The following is a 21,197-nucleotide window of genomic DNA, read 5'->3' as shown; positions in this document are numbered from 1 at the left end:
GATTATATCAGATTGTGAAAAAATGCCTATTTTTTTTTTATTGCCATTACAAGGCCAATGTAATAAAACTGAAGCGCATGCTGTAACCATAGGACTCATTTAAAGCTCTTTATAGCTTGTTAACATTGTTATTCATTTACTGCCCGTAGTCTGGGCACTGATGAACTTTAACTGTTAAACACCAGTTGACAAATTTCCCCAAGTTTACATCATGTCTTGAACGAAGTTGAAGCAGTTCATAGTTCAGCATTATCAAACGGTTCTATGATGCAACCATGAAGCAGAAAACCACATCATTCTAAGTAAAGGAACAGTAACTAGTAAAATAAGTCAGCAACAACCAATGTAAAGTCTAGACACTGGATGGCAACGACATCACACAATACAGTATGTGTAGAAAACAACTTCCTTGGTGTTAATATATTAACAGCCAGAAATATCAAAAATGCCACAACCAGGTTTGTATGAATACATATCACAATATACAGGAATAGTATCATCACCTTTTATCATTAAAGGGTCTTTAAACCCTAATTTTTCAGCATCTTTTAACCACTTGCTAAACAGGCCTTTTCTGGAACTTTTTGTTTAAAAGTTTAAATCATTATCTTTTGATAGAAATTACTTTAGAAGCCCCAAATATAATATATATATTTTTTTAGCAGAGACCTAAGAGGATAAACTGGCAATCGTTGAAAAAAAAAAAAAAAAAATATTTCACACAGTATTCATGCAGCGGTTTTTTCAATTGCATTTATTTTTGAAAAAAAAAAAAAAAAAGTAATAATAATTTTTTTTCCCCAAATAAATGCAATTGAAAAACCGCTAGTCAGATTCAATTAGCTGGACGCACACCAGTCATATTTTTTTCTTGGTCACACAGAATCAACTAAACACACCAATAAACTATGGACTGTGAAATCCTACCTTACCAGTGCACTCCATTTAGAACCAATCAGGCAGGTATTGGTGAATTTTGCTCATCCAAGAAACCCGCTATAATGAAAATCTATAGTGTGTGGCAAGGTTAGTGACCTTCTGTAAATAAATACATCACTGAATAGGGTAAAGGAGGCCTCTAATCTCGAGTGTTTGGCAATATAGTATTATGACCTTGTTAACGGAGGACAAACCAAGTAAATACATTTTACACCAACAAACTACTGGTAGCAAAAACCACGTCTTTGGGATTTACTGACCCCAGATAATCCTCTATTCAAAACGGATTTCTGGACACAGACTAACCCTCCCCCCACCTAACTGCTAAGATTTTATTTATTTTTTTTAAATGTAACTAAAAGTCCTTTAAATGTATCCTTCAATCAAGATTATTGTGCACTAATACTCAACAATTTCACCTCTGCGCCACAAAAAGTAAGTTACTGCTGCCCCCTTAAAGCGGCATTCCACCCAAAAGTGGAACTGACACTCATTTGTCTCCTTCTCCCCCACTATATTTGGCACCTTTTGGGGCGGGGGGACAAGATAGCCATCTTTGACAGGTATCCTGTTACCACTTTGGGGAGCCATGGCTATTAATATCACCGCTCGGTTCCCTCCTCCTCCCCCTGTTGCCGGGCCAGTAGGAGAGAAGAGTGGAGCCTCGCGCATGCGCAATTAGGGTTCCCAGCATGAAGCCATAAGGCTACACTGCCAGGTTCCCTTACCTGCAATGGTGGCATCAGCACCTGACAGCCGATGGAAACATCTGCTGCAGTGACAACATTGCTGGACTTCAGGGCAGGCAATTGTACTATTAGTAAAAGCCGGCAGCTGCAGTTTGCTTGGCTGCTGGCTTTTCATTTGTGCAGTGGTGGGCGGACCTCCGCTTTAACATGTTACTAAACCTAGGACCCTGCATTCACTATATCCGTTCTCCCACAGTACATAGAAATGCAATCATTTTTTAGAATATATATATATATATATATATATATATATATATATATATATATATATATATATATATATATATATATATATATATATATATATATATATATATATATATATATATATATACACACACATACATACATACATACATACATACATACACATATACACACACACACACACACACAGTTTATTATTTTCGATAAAGTCTAATCCAACGTAAAAAAAAAAAAACACCCAGTGTCCAAATTATATAATCTTCATATAAAAAATGTGTGTTCTTAATGTTAATGAATCTTCACAAAACACCAAACCTTCCAATGCAAATTAAAAAGTGGTGTTTTTAAGGATGATCCACAATAGTGCAGAGAGTCTCTCGATGTCCAGAGTCTTGCTGTGGGAGTGAAGCATTAAGAGTAAAAGTTGATTATGCCGATCAGGAGAAGCAATTTTACCCGATGAGCGAGTGTCCTGCGGGGACTTGGCGTCACGGAGCCCGTGGGGTTTTGTGAAGGTCCCCTGCAAACAAGAATACACATTTATACTGACTCGCGAGGGGACAGAGTGTTTAAGTTGGATTGGACTTTTTTTTTTTTATGAAAAGTTTTTTTTTTTTGATTGGATTTCGAATGTTGTAGTTATAGCACCACTGTACCAGATTACGTATATTGGTTGGAGAGGGTATACTCCTTTAAAACTTGCCTAAATCAGTAGTATTGGGACAGTCAAGGGTTCCAGGTCACGATATTGAGCACCAACATGACAGCTCAGTGGCAGACCCGGACTCCGGGCCCACCCACCACAAAGGAGTGGGCCGGGATGCCGGTCTGCCACATAAGGTTTTTCACCTTAATGCATTCACCCCCACGGAGCCCCCCCCCCTCCCTTTACTTGCCTGACCCCGATCATACCAGCAGCTCCCGTTGCTGTCTCAGGTCCTCACTGGATTGATAGCAGCGGGAACCATTGGCTCCCACTGCTGTCAATCAAATCCAGTGATACTGAGCTGGACCCGAGTCTTGCAGAGTGCCTCCATGGAATACAGCACTTGAGAAGAGGAGAAGCCAGGAGCGTCACTGAGGGAACCCAGAAGAGGAGGATCGGGGCCATTCTGTGCAAAACCCTTGCACAGAGGAGGCAAGTACGACATTTTATTTTATTTTTTTTAATAACAAAAGGGAGGGACCTTTACAACCCCTTGCTGTTTTTTATAAATTACATTTTGGCATGGGGAGAGTGATCCGTTGTTAAGGACGTGGCAGCCGGCTTCCCAGCACCTGCTTAACTAGTTACTGGGCAATAAATTACCCGTTGAAAAGATCCAGTCATTACCACGTGAGCCATTTACCGGCAAATTCTTAGCGAATTGAACATTGTACAATTGTTTCCGCATGTGTTATTTTAATGCATTTTTCAGTCGATATTTCACTCTTAACCACTTCAATACAGGGCACTTTCACCCCCTTCCTTCCCAGCCCAATTTTCAGCTTTCAGCGCTCTAGCGCTTTCAGTGACAATTGCGCGGTCATGCTACACTGTACCCAAATGAAATTGTTATCATTTTGTTCGCACAAATAGAGCTTTATTTTGGTGTTATTTATTCACGACTCCGTTTTTTTTTTTTTGCGATATAAGCGCAAAAATAGCGGAAATTTGGAAAAAAAAACAATATTTTCTTTTTTCTATTTGAAAAGAAATCCAATAAAATCAAATTTTGTCATAAATTTAAGCCAAAATGTATTCTGCTACATGTTTTTGGTAAAAAAAATTCCGTTAAGTGTATAATAATTGGTTTGTGTGATCACGGACATATGTACGCAAATGATCATGTACATATGTGTGCAGGTGATCACGTACATATGTGTGCAGATAATCATTGGGACATGTGATTTTAGTGGGATATATGTGGGGGACATGTTTTTATTATTAGGGACATGTGTTTTTATTATTTGGGGACATGTATGTTTTGGGGACATGTGTGTTTTGGGGACATGTGTGGGGACTGTGTGGTGTGTTGTGTGTTTACACTACACTGATGATCAGTGAGTAAAAAGCTGTAAAAAGCAGCCCATACTCACTGATCATCAGCCGGCTGCAGCGTTCTGCTCTCCTCTCCTCAGCGGTGACTTCCGTGTGAGGAGAGGAGAGACGATTGCCTAGCAACCGGCTGTTTGTTTACATCACATGACGGCCGTGATTGGACACGGCCGTCATGTGATCAGGAGGGCCAATCACAGAGCCCTCCTGCCGATCTGAGATGTGCCGTGTCCGGGTGACACGAGCACATCGGGATCGCGCCGCTGCGCGGGCGCGCGCGCGCGATCCCGCTACTCCTGAATGACGTTCCTGAACGTCCTATCAGGAGTAGACGGCTCCCACCCGGCCGTATATATGCATCGGCCGGGTGGGAAGTGGTTAAGGAATTACAGACAGTGGGGTCAATTTACTATCAATCCTTTACAGTGATGTGGATGGCAAAAGATTCTTCCATGAAGTTCGGAAATTGTGGCCAATGGATTACAAACACACAACTTGAATGTACGGAAATGGTGAAAAAAAAATAAAAAATAAAATAAATAATCCAAACTCATGAGTACGTCAGGTCTACACATCGCCAAAAATGTGAGAAGTAGATCTGTAGAAAATTTTCATCCGTCTCCAAATTTTTGGTCGGTAAAAACCTATTTACAGTACAAACATTTCACTTGGGTCTCCTAAAAAGTACCCATCTCTTCTAAAAGACTGGAATTATTCTCCCCAATTTGTAATTTTTTAAAAATTATACAGAACGTAACAAGACGTGCCTGAACAATGATGGGCAGAAACACCCAAAACTCCCAGGTAGAAGGGACGCCGTCGGTGAAAGATCCTATGGTTGGAAGAACCCAAGAGGAGGAAGCAAGGGTCTGATTAAACCCACCATCTTTGGGTAAAACAGAGCTGAGGACATCATATGGCGGCCTTCCAGCAAAGTAAGCCCATGCTGTAGCCATCTTTTGGCTACAACGTGGGCAGGAAGTGGTAAAAAAACCTTCCAAAAATACCCATTGAAGCGACTGGCTTCAGGTGATGCACAGAGATTAAACAAAGCCTCCTACATAAGTTGTATCTGATTATCTGCAGTCTTATCTCTACATCCGTTAAAAGTCCAGAATTTATACAGCTTGCCTGAGCTGTCAAAAGGAAAAAAAATAAAAATAAAAAAAAGGGTCAGGGAGCTGAAATTACACACTGCAGCGCTCAGTGAGGAGAGCTCTAAGAGCTGATTGGAGGGAAGTGTGAGACGCCAAACACACAGCACACAGAACAGAGCTGAGGCTGTCAATCAGCTGGAGCTCCCCCTCCGTAACCAATGGTCTCTTGGTATCAGGAAACCTTGTCAGAAGGGTCTTATACTGACTATACAAAAGAGCGGCCGAACCCATTTTTGAAAAACACTCGGCTATGAGCGCAAACGATAGTGCCATCATGTAATAACCGATAAATGGTTCAGGGGGACATGAATGCATTTTTTGTTTTTTTACATATACCAAGTGCAGACAGTTCAGACGGGAAACACATTAACCATTCAATTTATCATTCGTTGAGCAGAAAATTTCCAAACTCATCCTTTGTTTTTTTTCGGCACAAAAACATCCCAACGATTATCGATTTTGTGCCCACTGACTGGCTGAAAAACAAACAAACTGTCTAAATGACCAAATTTCAGCCAATTTTTCGTATAGCGTATGGCAAGCTGTGACAGACCTAGCCGGGAAAGAGGCTTTTGGAGGGGACTGAATGCTGGCCTCGTGCAGACCGATTATGGGCACTGGCATTTGGGGGAACGGTGCTCTTTGTGAGCTGTATGCCTGGGGACCCTTGAGGTGGCGTTACTTTAGATTTGCGTCCATATCCCCCCCCCCCCCCCCAAGAGACACATACTCTGGGGACCCTGTAGTTGCCATATTACAACTAGTGTCCGATTCATACTGTTAGGACACATACTGTGAGGAGATGCTGATGTCAATTCCAGCCACCTGTCTCTGTCTGACTGCTATAATGTAAATTAAATTAGTCTAGTATGACTTGTCACAGCTTCTAAAGGAGTATTTTCATCCAGTGTGCTAATTAGCCCTGCAATTGTATGAATGAGATGCATGATAATGTGCATTGTATAGTCGGTGAGCTAGGAGACATGAGGCCTGTCCTAAAGGTCATGTCTCCAAGTCATCTAGGCCAGGGGTTGACAAATTTGCTTTGAATTTAGGAGCCAGTTTTTTTTTTTTAGAGTGGTATGGATTGTCAGCTCCTGGGGTAAGGCCACTCATTTTCACCCCCTATCCCTAACTCACAATGGAGCACCCAGTCAATAACTAATGAAACGCTGTTACATCAGGGTTATGGGCTGGCCAGAAAGAGTAAGGCTGGTAACAGATGGAACTGGCTGGCACTGGCAGATGGCACTGGTTGGAACTGGCAGATGGCACTATTGGCACTGGCAGGTGGCACTGGTTTGGAAGTGGCAGGTGGCCCTGGTTGGTGATGGCAGGTGGCCCTGGTTGGTGATGGCAGGTGGCCCTGGTTGGCGGTGGCACTGGTTGGTGTTGGCAGGTGGCACTGGTTGGCGGTAGCACTAGTTGGCACTGATTGGCGGTAGCACTGGCAGGTGGCACGTTGCACTGATTGGTAGTGGCAGGTGGCACTGATTGGCGGTGGCACTGGCAGGTGGCACTGGTTGGCGGTGGCACTGGTTGGCACTGGCAGGCACGTGGAACTCCCAGATGGCATTGGCAGGTGACACTAGTTTGGAACTGGCAGGTGGCACTGGTTTGGAAGTGGCAGGTGGCCCTGGTTTGGAAGTGGCACTAGTTGTCACTGGCAGATGGCACTGATTGGTGGTGGCACTGGTTGGTGTTGGCAGATGGCACTAGTTGGCACTGATTGGCGGTGGCAGGTGGCACTAGTTGGCGGTGGCATTGGTAGGTGGCACTGGTAGCAGGTGGCACTGGTTGGCGGTAGCACTAGTTGGCACTGATTGGCGGTAGCACTGGCAGGTGGCACGTTGCACTGATTGGTAGTGGCAGGTGGCACTGATTGGCGGTGGCACTGGCAGGTGGCACTGGTTGGCGGTGGCACTGGTTGGCACGTGGAACTCCCAGATGGCATTGGCAGGTGGCACTGGTTTGGAAGTGGCAGGTGGCCCTGGTTTGGAAGTGGCACTAGTTGTCACTGGCAGATGGCACTGATTGGTGGTGGCACTGGTTGGTGTTGGCAGATGGCACTAGTTGGCACTGATTGGCGGTGGCAGGTGGCACTAGTTGGCGGTGGCATTGGTAGGTGGCACTGGTAGCAGGTGGCACTGGTTGGTGGTTGCAGGTGGTATTGATTGGTGGTGGCACTGGTTGGAACTAGCAGGTGACACTGGCAGGTGGCACTGCTTGGCGGTGGCACTGGCAGGTTTCACACGGAGCACTCTGTTACTGAAATGTAACTGTTAAATTCCTGACTTATATGCTTTATAGGTGTGCATCACATCATATCAATCGCAGCCTTTAGATATTTAGACTGATTGTTGAGAGATTTCTTTAGCGCAGTATTTTTTTCCAAAATTTTTGTTACTGAAATGTAACAGAGGAGCTGTCAGAATTGAGCTTAATGTCGGAATGGGCGGGGCCGACTCAGTAGCTATCAAACACCAGCCAACGATTGGCCTGCTTAAGAAAAGGGGCGGGGCCACATACACGTAGCGGCCCGCCCAGATCCCATTGGCTGGTGTTTGATAGCTGCTGGGTCGCGCCCACCCCGACATCAAGCTGAAATCTGACAGATCCTCCTCTCTCCATTGTTTGTCAGTTTCACACACTTAGCGCGGCGCCGCCAAGTGTGGAGGAGGGAGGAGGACGGCAGCCAGTGTTCATGCGCTGCATGTCTGGGGCATCAATAGTGAGTGGGCTGGTGGCAGCTTAGGCGCCAGGTTGCGATTTCTGGTCGCATTGGCGACCTGGGGTTTGTCGAGCCCTGATCTAGGCTGTCTAAAGGATTCGATTATTCGCTCATGTTAATTAGGTTTCTGGCGAGAGGTTGTATGTTCATCCCGCTGTATATATTTGTGTGAGAGCTCAAAATAAAGATTAATTTCCATGTGAACCTCAACACAGAGCCTCGTCTCGTACTTGGGGGGGGGGGGGGTAGAGAGAGTTATTCGTATGGGTTTCTTGTTCGGCTGAGCGGAGTGTTCGGTAGCTGCCTTGGTGTTTGGGAAGGGAATGTCCTAAACGACTTTAACCCCTTTCATACTCGGGGTGTTGTTACACCAGCATAAGCAGCAGACAGAAATGACACTAAGGCCTGGTTCACATCTATGCAGGTTGCATATGTCAGGTGCATTTTGCGTTTTTTAATGCACATTTTTGATCAATTAAAGTCTATGGAACCAAAAAAACTGAAAAAAAATAAATAAATAATAATCCTGGCCCTTTCCATAAAATTGCACAGATGTGAACTGCATCCATAGGAAACCATTTTAAATGGACTGTAGTATGTTTCTGCAGAACTGAAAATGCAGTAAAAAAATAAATAAAATAAATAAATAATAAAATAAAAAAATGCATAAGTGTGAACCAGGCCTTAGTGCTCTAGATTGAGACAAGTACACATTGTAGAGGGAAATGCTTGCTCATATTTCATGTTGGAGGTTTACAACCACTTTAACATGTCCAACTCTAGTCTATGGACATCCTTCAGAAAAGTTTGAAAATAATGGAAATGTTGCACGGATTTCTTGAATTAATCTAAAATAACTCAACTCCATGTATGATCAGCAAGACACGACATTCATTTCAAGAGGCCACAAAAAAAAAAAAAAAAAAAGCTTGTTTTTACTGTGCTGCTGTTGGCATTGGTGTATGGGAAGGATTGTCCATGCCTAACAAAGGGGAGTCTGATAACAGATTGGCACTAGTCTGTCTCAGCCCTCTCCACCATGAACATAATACATCAACTGTTCTACCTCTGCCTGCAACACGCATTGTTCTGCAGAGAGATTTCCTACAGAAATTCCTTTTATAGACTATTCACTTTTTCACTTTCACTGCTTTCCACTGTTCCTAAAATAGTCCTTAAAAGGGGTTGTAAACCTTCATGTTTTCCCACCTTAATGTATCGTATACATTAAGGTGAAAAAACACCTGTCAGTGACCAGTCCCCCAGCCCCCACATTTTACTTACCTGAAACCTCAAACTTGTCCCATGGAGACATGCTGTCTCCCTGCCCGGGGTCCTGGGTCTTGATTGGATAGATTATTAGCAGCACAGCCATTGGCTCCCGCTGCTGTCAATCAAATCTATGACACAAGCACCGGGGAGCGGGCCGAATCCTGCATTCGGCCTCTATGGACGTTGAATGCTGGGCTCGGGAGCGCGCCCGCAAGGTAACCCCCCCCCCCACCCCAGGGGGTTTATCTGATGTGGGGAGGAGCCATGCGAGCCGCCAGGGGACCCCAGAAGAGCAGGTTTGGGGCCACTCTGAAAAACGAGCTGCACAGTGGAGGCAAGTATGACATTTTTTGTTTTAATTTTACCACTTATCACTTTAAATAAAACATCAGGTGGATCAAAAGTAGTAGGTACATACAGATTATTAGCCAATCAAAGCAAGACACTTCAAATCATACAATGCCATTAAAGTGCCAACAGGCACAAAAACCAGTAAAATTACATTCTTTGTTATCTAGGGAAATGGCAGAATTTCTGGTCAGTTCACACCCTTCTGACTAAACATTTAACAGCTTAGCAGGTGTGTAGGTGGTCATACGCACGCAAATGTAGATTGTAAAAACACGCCTGTATTCCTACTCATCCATATTAGGCCCCTTTCACACATGTGGATCCGTTTTGACGTGTAAGTGTATGACACTGAAAATATATATATTATAAAAATCACCTGAACTGATAATCCTACTGGACTCAAAAAAAAAAAAAAAAAAAAAAAAAAAAAAAAAAAAATCGCACTGCAAATGGATTTGTGCGCCATTGAGAAAGTGATTAGCTACACCCGATTGAGTTTACAGGGTTTTTTTTTTTTTCCTTACTCTTTTTATTGAGTATTAAAAACATACATTTACCGACAGACAAACAGTTAACCTGCCACAGCATTGAAACATGACCCACATGGGTCAGTGCCAGCCGGCGCATCGCATCTAACATAAATTTCAAACAGCTGTAGCATGTCATATCCTAAATTACTACATTGGCTCTTGCTCAATTAGATTAACTAGAAATCATGGCTACCGGTCAAGACAAAAAAGGGACAAGAGCAGAAAAAACAAAATCCAAATAGAACCAAGGTAAAAATTACAATAGGAAGGGCCCCTAAAGTATCCACAATTATTTTCATTCACTCAGCTGTTGCCGTGGAGGCCTCAGCCAACCATTTGGCCCACACCATCATGTTTCTTTTCTTTGGGCAACCCCTATTCTGAGAGGCAAGACATTATTTACGTGTCTTTTCCATAGTAAAAAAGTGATGGTGGAGCAAGTTTCTTCCAGCAGAGGGTGATCATCTTCCTGGCATAGAAGAGCAGAAGTCCCATCAGGGTTCTCTCTGCTATCATGGGGGTTTTGTCAAATATGGCGACCCATCACAGTTGGCTAACCACTGGACTGCGCATGTGCGACTCCCCCGTATGTGTTCCACCCCAGAGTCTAAATTCAAGCCCCACCATCCAAGTGAACATAGAGTTTGATTATATTTATGCCAAGGAAAGCGAGGCCGAGCCCGAAGCGTGGCGAGCCTGCCAGGGGCTCCCTGTTGGAACACATATGGCGGCGTCGAGCATGCGCACTCCAGCAGGTAGCAAAATGTGATGGGTAGCTGAATGTGATGTGACCGGGGGCTAGTTCTACTAAGCCTAGTAAACATATCTGCAGGGTTAGGGCTATATCTATTCCCACTACGTCCTGTATTGCAGAGACCTCTTGTAACCAGTAATTTCCAATTGCTGGACAGGACCAGAAGACATGTATAAAAATCGCCTGGATCTTTGGTACATCTCCAGCACTCCGTGGACAGGGAGGTTTTCATTTTATGCAATCTATACGGGGTAATATATGCACGATGGAGTATTTTGTTTTGCATGAGGCGGTCTCAAAGTGAGACAAGGATTTTGAATGAGCAATCCCAAATGTTCTCCCAGCCCTCAGAGTCAAGTCCCAGAATATCCTGCGTCCAACATTGACGAAGCAATGACAGTTCCAGGGAGTAAACTCGGAGGAGATGTACCAAAAAAGCCGACCTCCGTCTTATATGCACATTCATATCTTTGGGGTCTGGTAGTGCGGAAAAAAAATGGGATAAGATGGGGTTGTTCCACAGGAGAGCGTTAGGGGAGACTGCAGTCCGTGGAAGAGTCCCAGTCCTGCTCTCCAGGCCTTTAGGGTCATGAACATGGAGGGGATTAAATCATACAGGGATTTGGGTCCTTGAAGGGGTAGATGTGAAAGGGCCTCTACTGAGTGAACCACCACAGACTCTAGGACAGTCGCGGGGTTGGACGCATCCAGTACTAGCCACCAAGCTGCTGTGACCAGTTGGGCTGCCAGAAAATATTTCTGACAGTCTGGAAATGCCAAACCCCCCTGCGACGCTGGATGCATTAGGGTGGACGATTTAAATCTAGGGAGATTTGGGCCACAGAGGAAGGAGGAGAATATTTGATTCAGTTTCGTGAAGAAGGAACAGGGTATCCATTGTGCGGAATTACAAAACAGGTATGTAAATTTGGGTATTATTTTCATTTTTAGAAGGTTAATGCAGCCTAAAAGGGATAAGAGGAGGTTCTCCCAAACTTTCAACCTGGCCTTGACTCTGAACCACTGGGTCCAGATTTAAGATGATAAAACTGGAGGATTCTCTCCAAACTCGGACCCCCAAGTATACCAATTTGTCCACCTATTGTAGTTGCAGACCTGGCGGGGATAGCCATTTAGCTTCGGGGCCCAATAGCAAGCAGCTGAGACTTAGACCCGTTCACTCGCAGAGCTGTTACTCTTGAGAACTCAGTCAATACTTGCAGTGCTACACGGAGAGAGGAGTCCACATCGTTCATAAAGATTAAGAGGTTGTCCGCATACAGGACCACCATCTCCTCCGGCCATGCCAGCCTAAGGCCTTTTTTACAAGTCATTTTTAGGAGGGGGAGAGATCCTGTCTCCAACTCAGTGATTTTTTTTTTGTTTTCCGACATGTTGGTGTTCTATACTTCACGTGGATGCTATAAGTTGCACTGAGTAAATACAGCTGGATAAAACAAACTGCGCATGTCTTCATTTCAGGCTGCAAAGCAACCTAATGTGATTTTAAGGGGGGGGGGTGTGATTCTTTTCTATAACCACTGTAAAAAGGAAACAGACACAAGACCTAGGTCCTAGACAACTCTGAGGTAGTCAGATGTACACATATACATTTAAAGTATAAACTAAAGGCAATTTTTTTTTTTTCAGTTTTGGATACTGTGCGGAGGCTTTAGAGCCTCTGTCAATTTTTTTTTTTTTTGCTGTCTGTGCCCCTGTAAGGAGATTTAGCCTCTCTATTTGTCCTGTTTACCATTATCAGTAAAAGAAAAATCCCCAAATTTTGGGTTGTGCCCAGAAAAGTAAGGAGGGGAAATCTTTCAATGGGGACACTAGTTATGGTGACCTGGGTGTCCAAGGGATTCCCTCAATTTTTCAGGGATTTTCTCTCACTCCCTGTTTGGCTATGAGACAGGAAGTGAAGGCAAATCTCTGAAATAGGACACAGATGGCAAAAAATAAAAATAAAAAAACAAAAAAACATCTGGCAGGGGTTTAAAACCTCCCTTGCTCTATCCAAAATGGAGGAAAAAAAAAAAAAAAACAACACTGTTCTGCCCATAGTTCTGCTTTACACCGTGTCCCTGTACACCGTTTCAGGTGCGAATCAGGTCAGAATTTTTGGCTGAAGTCGCACCTGAAACAGAGCCAGAGATGCACAGGACCCTTCTTTTGCGTGCTCAGTGGCCGCCCCAGAGCTGGGTGAACCGGCTCCATTGAGAGCCGGTCAGTCTCCAGTCATGCAAATTGGATGTGGGGAAATCCACATCCAATACATATTAGTGTGAACCCAGCCTTAAGGCTATGTTCACAGTAATCCGACACGAAAGGCACACAACTTTCACTCCAACTTTGCCTGTGACTTTAAAGAACGGGGTCAGATTTTGATCCGACTTGTCATTTGACCGATCAAAACAACTCCTTTACTTCTGGTATGAATGAAACCTCATGCCAAATTTATCCCAAAAAATGGGGTGAGGTTGTTGAGGGCATGTGGTCTGGTTGGTTCGGGGGGGGGGGGGGGTGCTACGCTCATCTGCCCCCCTCCCCCCATGACCTGCATGCCAAGATAAGGGTCTGGTATGGATTTTGAGAGGGGCCCAACACCATTTTTTCCTTCATCCTTACCAGACCGAAGCGTCCTGGGAATTTCATGCTATGGCAGATTTCATCATCGTAGAGCAATGTCTGCTCAGCTCCAACACAAAGCAATCCACCCATGATGACCAATACGTCTGTGTGTACACAGGGCTGTGCCCAGACTTTACTTCAGACTGCACCCCACTGTACTAACCTCTGCCAAGTCAGGACTCTACATGAGCAGCCCACCAAAGGGATCCAGACAAACCAAAGGCATTACCGATTGATTGAGACTGTACATAAGAAAGTCTGAAATAAAGTAGAGCCAAACCCTTAGGCCCCTTTCACACGGTGCAGCCTTTGCACTGTTACCACATATTGCACAGTTTACCTTTTTTTTTTTTTTTTTACTTCAATTTTATTGAAGTGACACTTCATTCAAGTCTACACACAGCAGTGCACTGTGGCGAGTTGTGATGCATAAAAACACAATGTCTGCAATTCTGCGCAATGCACTGCAAACCACCTTGACACAGTGTTGAGGTAAGAATAAAATACATAGAAAACAATTCATGGTCTATGAGGCTAAACTGTGGGGCTTCCTTTAGATTTGCGGTGGGGGCGCAAAAAAAAAAAAAAAAAAAAAAAATGTGTTTGAGACATATTTTTGCCACCCAACATACCCTCCCTCCCCCCTCCCCTAGGCTGTAATAGACAGTGGATAGGGATGTTTACATGTCATGGCACTTCACAGTGCTCCAAATTCCAATCAAAGCCCGGTTACTAAATAAAATGGTAAGCTTACTGTTCACACATTGCATTTGCTTCAAAAATAATACCTCATGTCGCTTTAGTGGTGTTTAAAAGCCTCCATAGAAGTCTAGGACAATGCTTATAGCAACTGCAGCTTTTGAGAGGCTTTTATTTGGCTTTGGAGGTATTGGAGGTAAGGATGAGCTCCGGTGAGTTAGCAAACAGCATGTGCAGAGCCCGCCAGGAAGTTGGCACTGCGCTAATCACAGGCAGCAAGACATTGTCCCAATGCGCGGCTGCAAAGATCGGGAAAGGTCTCACTGCCTGTGATTAACGCAGTGCCGACTTCCTGGCGGGCTCTGCACGTGGGCTGTGCGAGCACACCGGAGCTCATCCTTAATTGTAGGCAAGAGATATCCCAGGATGTACTGGGAAACCAAGTGAACCAGAAAGGCATCATCAGCAGACGGCACACATAGTGTGCAACATGGTTACGCTATAGTGGAAGGAAGACGGAGTGGCAGAGAATCAGCAGAAACTAGGAATGTCATGTGGTGGGCAGCGTGAGAGCAATATATCAGGAGGTGAGCGAGGACTCAGCAGAAATTCTGGGGGATACTACTGAATGGGGTGGGGGGGGGGGGGGGGGGTTGTTTACTAGGCCCCTTTAAAACTAATTGAAAATCAACACACAGGGCATTTGCCAAGCTTCATTATAGTTTCAAAACAGCACCCCGTGAAGCACCCCTGAAGCATCGCAGAAGCTTTAAAAAATAATATATAAAGAAAAAGGGGAACTCATTTTGAGGCGATAGGCGCTTTAATGTGTGAAAACAAGTGTAAATGAGCCCCCCGTGGACACTTTTTTTTTTTTGCACCCACACATGTAGATCAATCGTGACAAGCAAGAGTGTGAAAATCCCCCATTGATCGGCTCCGTACCATTGAATCTTCTTCTACTGCAACAATTGACTTGAATTTATCAAAACATGGCTATGGGTCCCTCATCAGTTGGCCAGGCTCTCTTTATTTTGCTTGATGTCCGATATGATCATTTTGTCACATCAGACAATCGCTTGGTTTTATCACACTGTGTATGACTACTAATAGATTTTCCAGAACTACGTAATGTGGAGGATCCAATCCCTCTGTATCCAGCCAAGCCCTTGTACTCCATAGTGGTTGGTGGATCTAATGGTGGTCAAGTCATTGGGTTGTGGTAGAAACATTCGATCACACCGGGTGAATCTATGGCAGTTTTCACACCCTGGTGAGTCGCTTAGTATGGAACCATCTACATGTAAAAACGCACATCATTGTCATCAAAGCCGTCATCCAATGCAAGGTTTTTCTGCCACAGCTGAGTGGCCTGGGTGGATGAGCTCTGTCGCTCGTCCCTTGGCCGTGACAGTTTTGTCTCGATCGTTTGTGGAACTGGACATTGCTGGAGTCGTAACACACTGAGGATGACCACACACTATGCAATCTGATTATACAATCTCCCATCTTCCATGGGATAGAAGGATCTGTCTGCTTGGATCCAGATCGTTTAGGCAGGTCCTCGAATAACATGGCTGCTGGAGATTGTACAATGAGATAGTGATATGTATGGGGAGCTGAGAGCAGATCGTCCGATCCGATGGTGTGCTGAGCTCTCGATCACTCCCCGCGGGACATGAAGGATGCTGGGAAGGCAGATAACAGTCTCCTCTCCTCCGAGGTGTGCCTCCTCCACCTGCTGCCATGCCAGGACCGCACCCACCCCACCTACCTCTTCCTGGGGATGGAGGGAGCCGCCGGGGCCTTGCACTCGCTGGCGGAGATGGCGGGCGGGGCTGCGGGTTGCAGGTGCCCCGAGAGGATCCTCATCCGGCGCTGGGAACAGGCGGACACCGGGCTCTCCTGAGCGGCCGCCATGCTTCCGTGTTGTGTAGCGAAGGGGGGCCTAAGGGAGAGGTCACAGCGTGGGCATTTCTCTTTTGACGTCCCGGCATGCAGCGCGCTCGCCGTCGCCTAGCAACCACACAACGCTGTCTCCTCTCGTGGTCCTCACACTTCCTTAGTTCACCTGCTGGGAATGGATAGATGCTCGGCCTCACGTGAACCGCTCCAGCCAATCACCGCCTCTTCTATGACAGCTATTACTTGAGGGAGAGCCCGGATTGGACGGCTCAGGGATGAGGAGGAACTCCAGACCAACGTTGTGTGTTAGAAAGGAGGAAGGCAGAGGCCCGCTCTAAGTCACCACAACTTTCAGAACCAAATACAAGATTTCCCCTCTATTCCTGTTATAAGAACAACTCAAAATGTGCGAGTTTCTTTTACTTTCTCTCCTGGTGATCACCATAGACATGACAATAGAGAGGGACCTGACAGGGATCTAACCCCTCTCCATTCTATCCAAAACTAGAAAGAAAACAGTGTTTTGCCTTTAGTTATACTTTCCCTGGGTGGGTTAGATTCGATGTCACATTTTCTAAGTGTTTTGAAATCATTTAATGCTCCATTCACACCTGATCATGGGCGGAATTGTTCTCTTCACGAATTTACCACGACTGTCGCCTGACGAATCACGGTAAAAGCACGCAAACAGCATCACGGGACACCTGAAGCCAAAAAGAAGTACAAGAACTTCTCTTGGGCGACAGGTGTCCCGCGATTCTGTTTGTGCAATTTTACCACATTTGTCGCATTCGTGGTAAAATCGTGCTGCAATCAGGGTCCCATCGGAAGTGACGAGGCTCTCACGGGCATCCCGCAATTTTCTGTGTTTCGGGATTGCGGGCAGAATCACGTCACTTCCGCCTGCGATCCGAAACACCAAGATGTGAATGGAGCCTTAATGGCAGCCTAATCGCACCGCAATTTTTCAGGAATGTAACTGTCACGTTGTGTGTGCTCTTAACTAAACTGTCAAACCATCAAATGGCTGGTGTCATAACTGATCACATGTGCAGCACCATGGCAGATCAAACAGAAGCAGCTTCCTTGGCTCTAAAGGATAGGAGGGCTTAAAGCAGAGTTTCGCCCAAAAGTGGAACCTCCACTTATTTGCTTCTGTTTTTGACAGGTGCCCTTCCCCACTTCCAGGAGACAGTGCAGCGGCACCGTCACTCAGAAATTCGGCCCCCTCCTCCTTCCTCCGCTGCCAGGTCAGTTAGAAAGTGCAGCGCACTTCACACATGTGCAGTAGGGAACCGACTGTGAAGCCGAAAAAGGCTTCACTGCCAGTTTCCCTTCCGATGAATGGCGGTGGCAGCATCCAACAGCCAAAATCGAAAATCAGCGGGGGCGCCAACATTGGGGCTCCCTGGACAGGTAAGTGTCCTTATATTAAAAGTCAGCAGCTACAGTATTTGTAGAAACTGACTTTTCATTTTTTTCCCCCAGGAGGAACACTTGATTAAAGTGATTGTAAAGTCTATTTTTTTATTGTTTTCTTTTTTTAAATAATAAACATGTCATACTTATCTGCTCTGTTGCAGGGATTTGCAAAGAGCACCCCAGATCCTCCTCCTCTTGGGTGACTCTTCTGTGATCCTGGCCCCTCCCACCTGTTGAGTGCCCCCACAGCAAGCAGCATGCTATGAGGGAACCCGAGCTGAGTCGCAGCTCTGTGTGACCATTCAGACACAAAGCTGCCATTCGGCCCCACCCCCTCTGTCTCCTGATTGCCCAACTGAATTTGATTGACAGCAGCAGATGCCAATGGCATGGCTGCTGTGTCTCAACCAATCAAGAGGAGAGTCCCAGATGGCTGAGGAACTCGTGGACATCGCTGGACCTCAGATAAGTATTAGCGGGGCTGCTGCACACAGAAGGCTTTTTATCCTAATGCATAGCATTTAAAAAACCTTCTGCCTTTACAATCACTTTAATTCAACAGATTGGCCTTTACAAACTCAGCAGTGCCTAAAAATGCCTAAAAATAGAGAGCAACTGAGCATGTGCAGAGCAGGGTGAGACAGTGTATTACTGGAATTTAAACATTATAGACATTTATTTTACATGTTTTACATAGCAATACCTGCAAAAAGCGGCCACCCTGAAGTGATTTAGCCTGACTTCATTTTCTGAATAAAGTTCCACTTTCGGTTTTGATTTTTGAGAGCTTGAATGTAGAGAAGTGATCAGCTTGTACTGAAAAGAATAGGATTCCTACTGCTGCGTGTTGTTACGTATAGGCTTAGGTACAAAAACATGTGCAAAAATGCTCAGATATGAATAGAAGCTCAATGAGAAAACACGTTCAGGTGACAACTGTGTAAAAGTGATTCTAAAGGCCGAAGGTTTTTTTTTCGTTCTTGTTTTTTACCTTAATGCATTCTGTACATTAGGGAAAAAAAACTGCTGAGCGCAGTTCCCTCCCAGCCCCCCATATTTACAATACCTGAGTCCCCCATACTTACAGTACCTGATCCCCCAAATGCTTATAGTACCTGAGCCATCCCACGCTTACAGTACCTGAGTCCCCCATACTTACCATACCTGAGCCATCCCATACTTACAGTACCTGAGCCAACCCATACTTACAGTATCTGAGTCATCCCATACTTACAGTACCTGAGCTCCCCCCCCCCCCATACTTACAGTACCTGAGCCACCCCATACTTACAGTATCTGAGTCATCCCATACTTACAGTACCTGAGCCCCCCCCCATACTTACAGTACCTGAGCCCCCCCCATACTTACAGTACCTGAGCCACCCCATACTTACAGTATCTGAGTCATCCCATACTTACAGTACCTGAGCCCCCCCCATACTTACAGTACCTGAGCCAACCCATACTTACAGTATCTGAGTCATCCCATACTTACAGTACCTGAGCCCCCCCCCCCCCATACTTACAGTACCTGAGCCACCCCATACTTACAGTATCTGAGTCATCCCATACTTACAGTATCTGAGTCATCCCATACTTACAGTACCTGAGCCCCCCCCCCATACTTACAGTACCTGAGCCACCCCATACTTACAGTATCTGAGTCATCCCATACTTACAGTATCTAAATCATCCCATACTTACAGTATCTGAGCCCCCCCCATACATACAGTACCTGAGCCCCCCCATACTTACAGTACCTGAGCCCCCCCCATACTTACAGTACCTGAGCCAACCCATACTTACAGTATCTGAGTCATCCCATACTTACAGTACCTGAGCCCCCCCCCATACTTACAGTACCTGAGCCAACCCATACTTACAGTATCTGAGTCATCCCATACTTACAGTACCTGAGCCCCCCCCATACTTACAGTACCTGAGCCAACCCATACTTACAGTATCTGAGTCATCCCATACTTACAGTACCTGAGCCCCCCCCCCCATACTTACAGTACCTGAGCCACCCCATACTTACAGTATCTGAGTCATCCCATACTTACAGTATCTAAATCATCCCATACTTACAGTATCTGAGCCCCCCCCCCCATACATACAGTACCTGAGCCCCCCCCCCCCATACTTACAGTGCATGAGCCCCCCATACTTACCACACCTGAGCCATCCCATACTTACAGTACCTGAGCCACCCCATACTTACAGTATCTGAGTCATCCCATACTTACAGTATCTGAGCCACCCCATACTTACAGTATCTGAGTCATCCCATACTTACAGTACCTGAGCCACCCCATACTTACAGTATCTGAGTCATCCCATACTTACAGTACCCAAGCCCCCCCCCATACTTACAGTACCTGAGCCCACCCCATACTTACAGTATCTGAGTCATCCCATACTTACAGTACCCGAGCCCCCCCCCATACTTACAGTACCTGAGCCCCCCCCCCATACTTACAGTACCCGAGCCACCCCATACTTACAGTATCTGAGTCATCCCATACTTACAGTACTTGAGCACCCCCCCATACTTACAGTACCTAAGCACCCCCCATACTTACAGTACCTGAGGCCCCCCATACTTACAGCATCTGAGCAATCCCATACTTACAGTACCTGAGCCACCCCATACTTACAGTATCTGAGTGTCATCCCATACTTACAGTATCTGAGCACCTCCCCCCCATACTTACAGTACCCGAGGCCCCCCATACTTACAGCATCTGAGCCATCCCATACTTACAGTACCTGAGTACCCCCCCCCCCATACTTACAGTACCTGAGGCCCCCCATACTTACAGCATCTGAGCAATCCCATACTTACAGTACCTGAGCCATCCCATACTTACAGTACCTGAGCCCCCCCCCCCCCCATACTTACAGTATCTGAGTCATCCCATACTTACCATACCTGAGCCATCCCATATTTACAGTACCTGAGCCACCCCATACTTACAGTATCTGAGTCATCCCATACTTACAGTACCTGAGCCCCCCCCCCCCATACTTACAGTACCTGAGCCACCCCATACTTACAGTATCTGAGTCATCCCATACTTACAGTATCTAAATCATCCCATACTTACAGTACCTGAGCCCCCCCCCCCATACTTACAGTACCTGAGCCCCCCCCATATTTACAGTACCTGATCCCCCCCATACTTACAGTACATGAGCCCCCCATACTTACCATATCTGAGCCATCCCATACTTACAGTACCTGAGCCACCCCATACTTATAGTATCTGAGTCATCCCATACTTACAGTACCTGAGCCACCCCATACTTACAGTATCTGAGTCATCCCATACTTACAGCACCCGAGCCCCCCCCATACTTACAGTACCTGAGCCACCCCATACTTACAGTATCTGAGTCATCCCATACAGTACCTGAGCACCCCCCCATACTTACAGTACCTGAGCACCCCCCCATACTTACAGTACCTAAGCACCCCCCATACTTATAGTACCTGAGGCCCCCCATACTTACAGCATCTGAGCAATCCCATACTTACCGTACCTGAGTCATCCCATACTTACAGTATCTGAACACCTCCCCCATACTTACAGTACCCGAGGCCCCCCATACTTACAGCATCTGAGCCATCCCATACTTACAGTACCTGAGCACCCCCCCCCCATACTTACAGTACCTGAGGCCCCTCATACTTACAGCATCTGAGCCATCCCATACTTACAGTACCTGAGCCATCCCATACTTACAGTACCTGAGCTATCCCATACTTACAGTACATGAGCCCCCCTATACTTACAGTACCTGAGCCCCCC

General features: G+C 45.7%; 1 protein-coding gene across 1 annotated transcript in view; it reads right to left on the bottom strand.

Moving 5' to 3' along the window:
* Positions 1 to 16,100, bottom strand: part of AGPS (alkylglycerone phosphate synthase) — a 317,568-nt gene extending 301,468 nt beyond the window's left edge. The window contains exon 1 of the mRNA XM_077448089.1: positions 15,833 to 16,100. Within this exon, the coding sequence (XP_077304215.1) occupies positions 15,833 to 15,978 (146 nt within the window). The 5' untranslated portion in view covers positions 15,979 to 16,100. The remainder of the gene's footprint in view (positions 1 to 15,832) is intronic.
* Between the last annotated feature and the right edge of the window lie 5,097 nt (positions 16,101 to 21,197).

The sequence above is a fragment of the Lithobates pipiens genome, unplaced genomic scaffold (genome assembly GCF_037356315.1).
Source record: "Lithobates pipiens isolate NorthernLeopardFrog02 unplaced genomic scaffold, aLitPip1_a1.2 Scaffold_22, whole genome shotgun sequence".
NCBI classification, from domain to species: Eukaryota; Metazoa; Chordata; class Amphibia; order Anura; family Ranidae; genus Lithobates; species Lithobates pipiens.
This window is presented reverse-complemented; position numbering and strand designations above follow the sequence as displayed.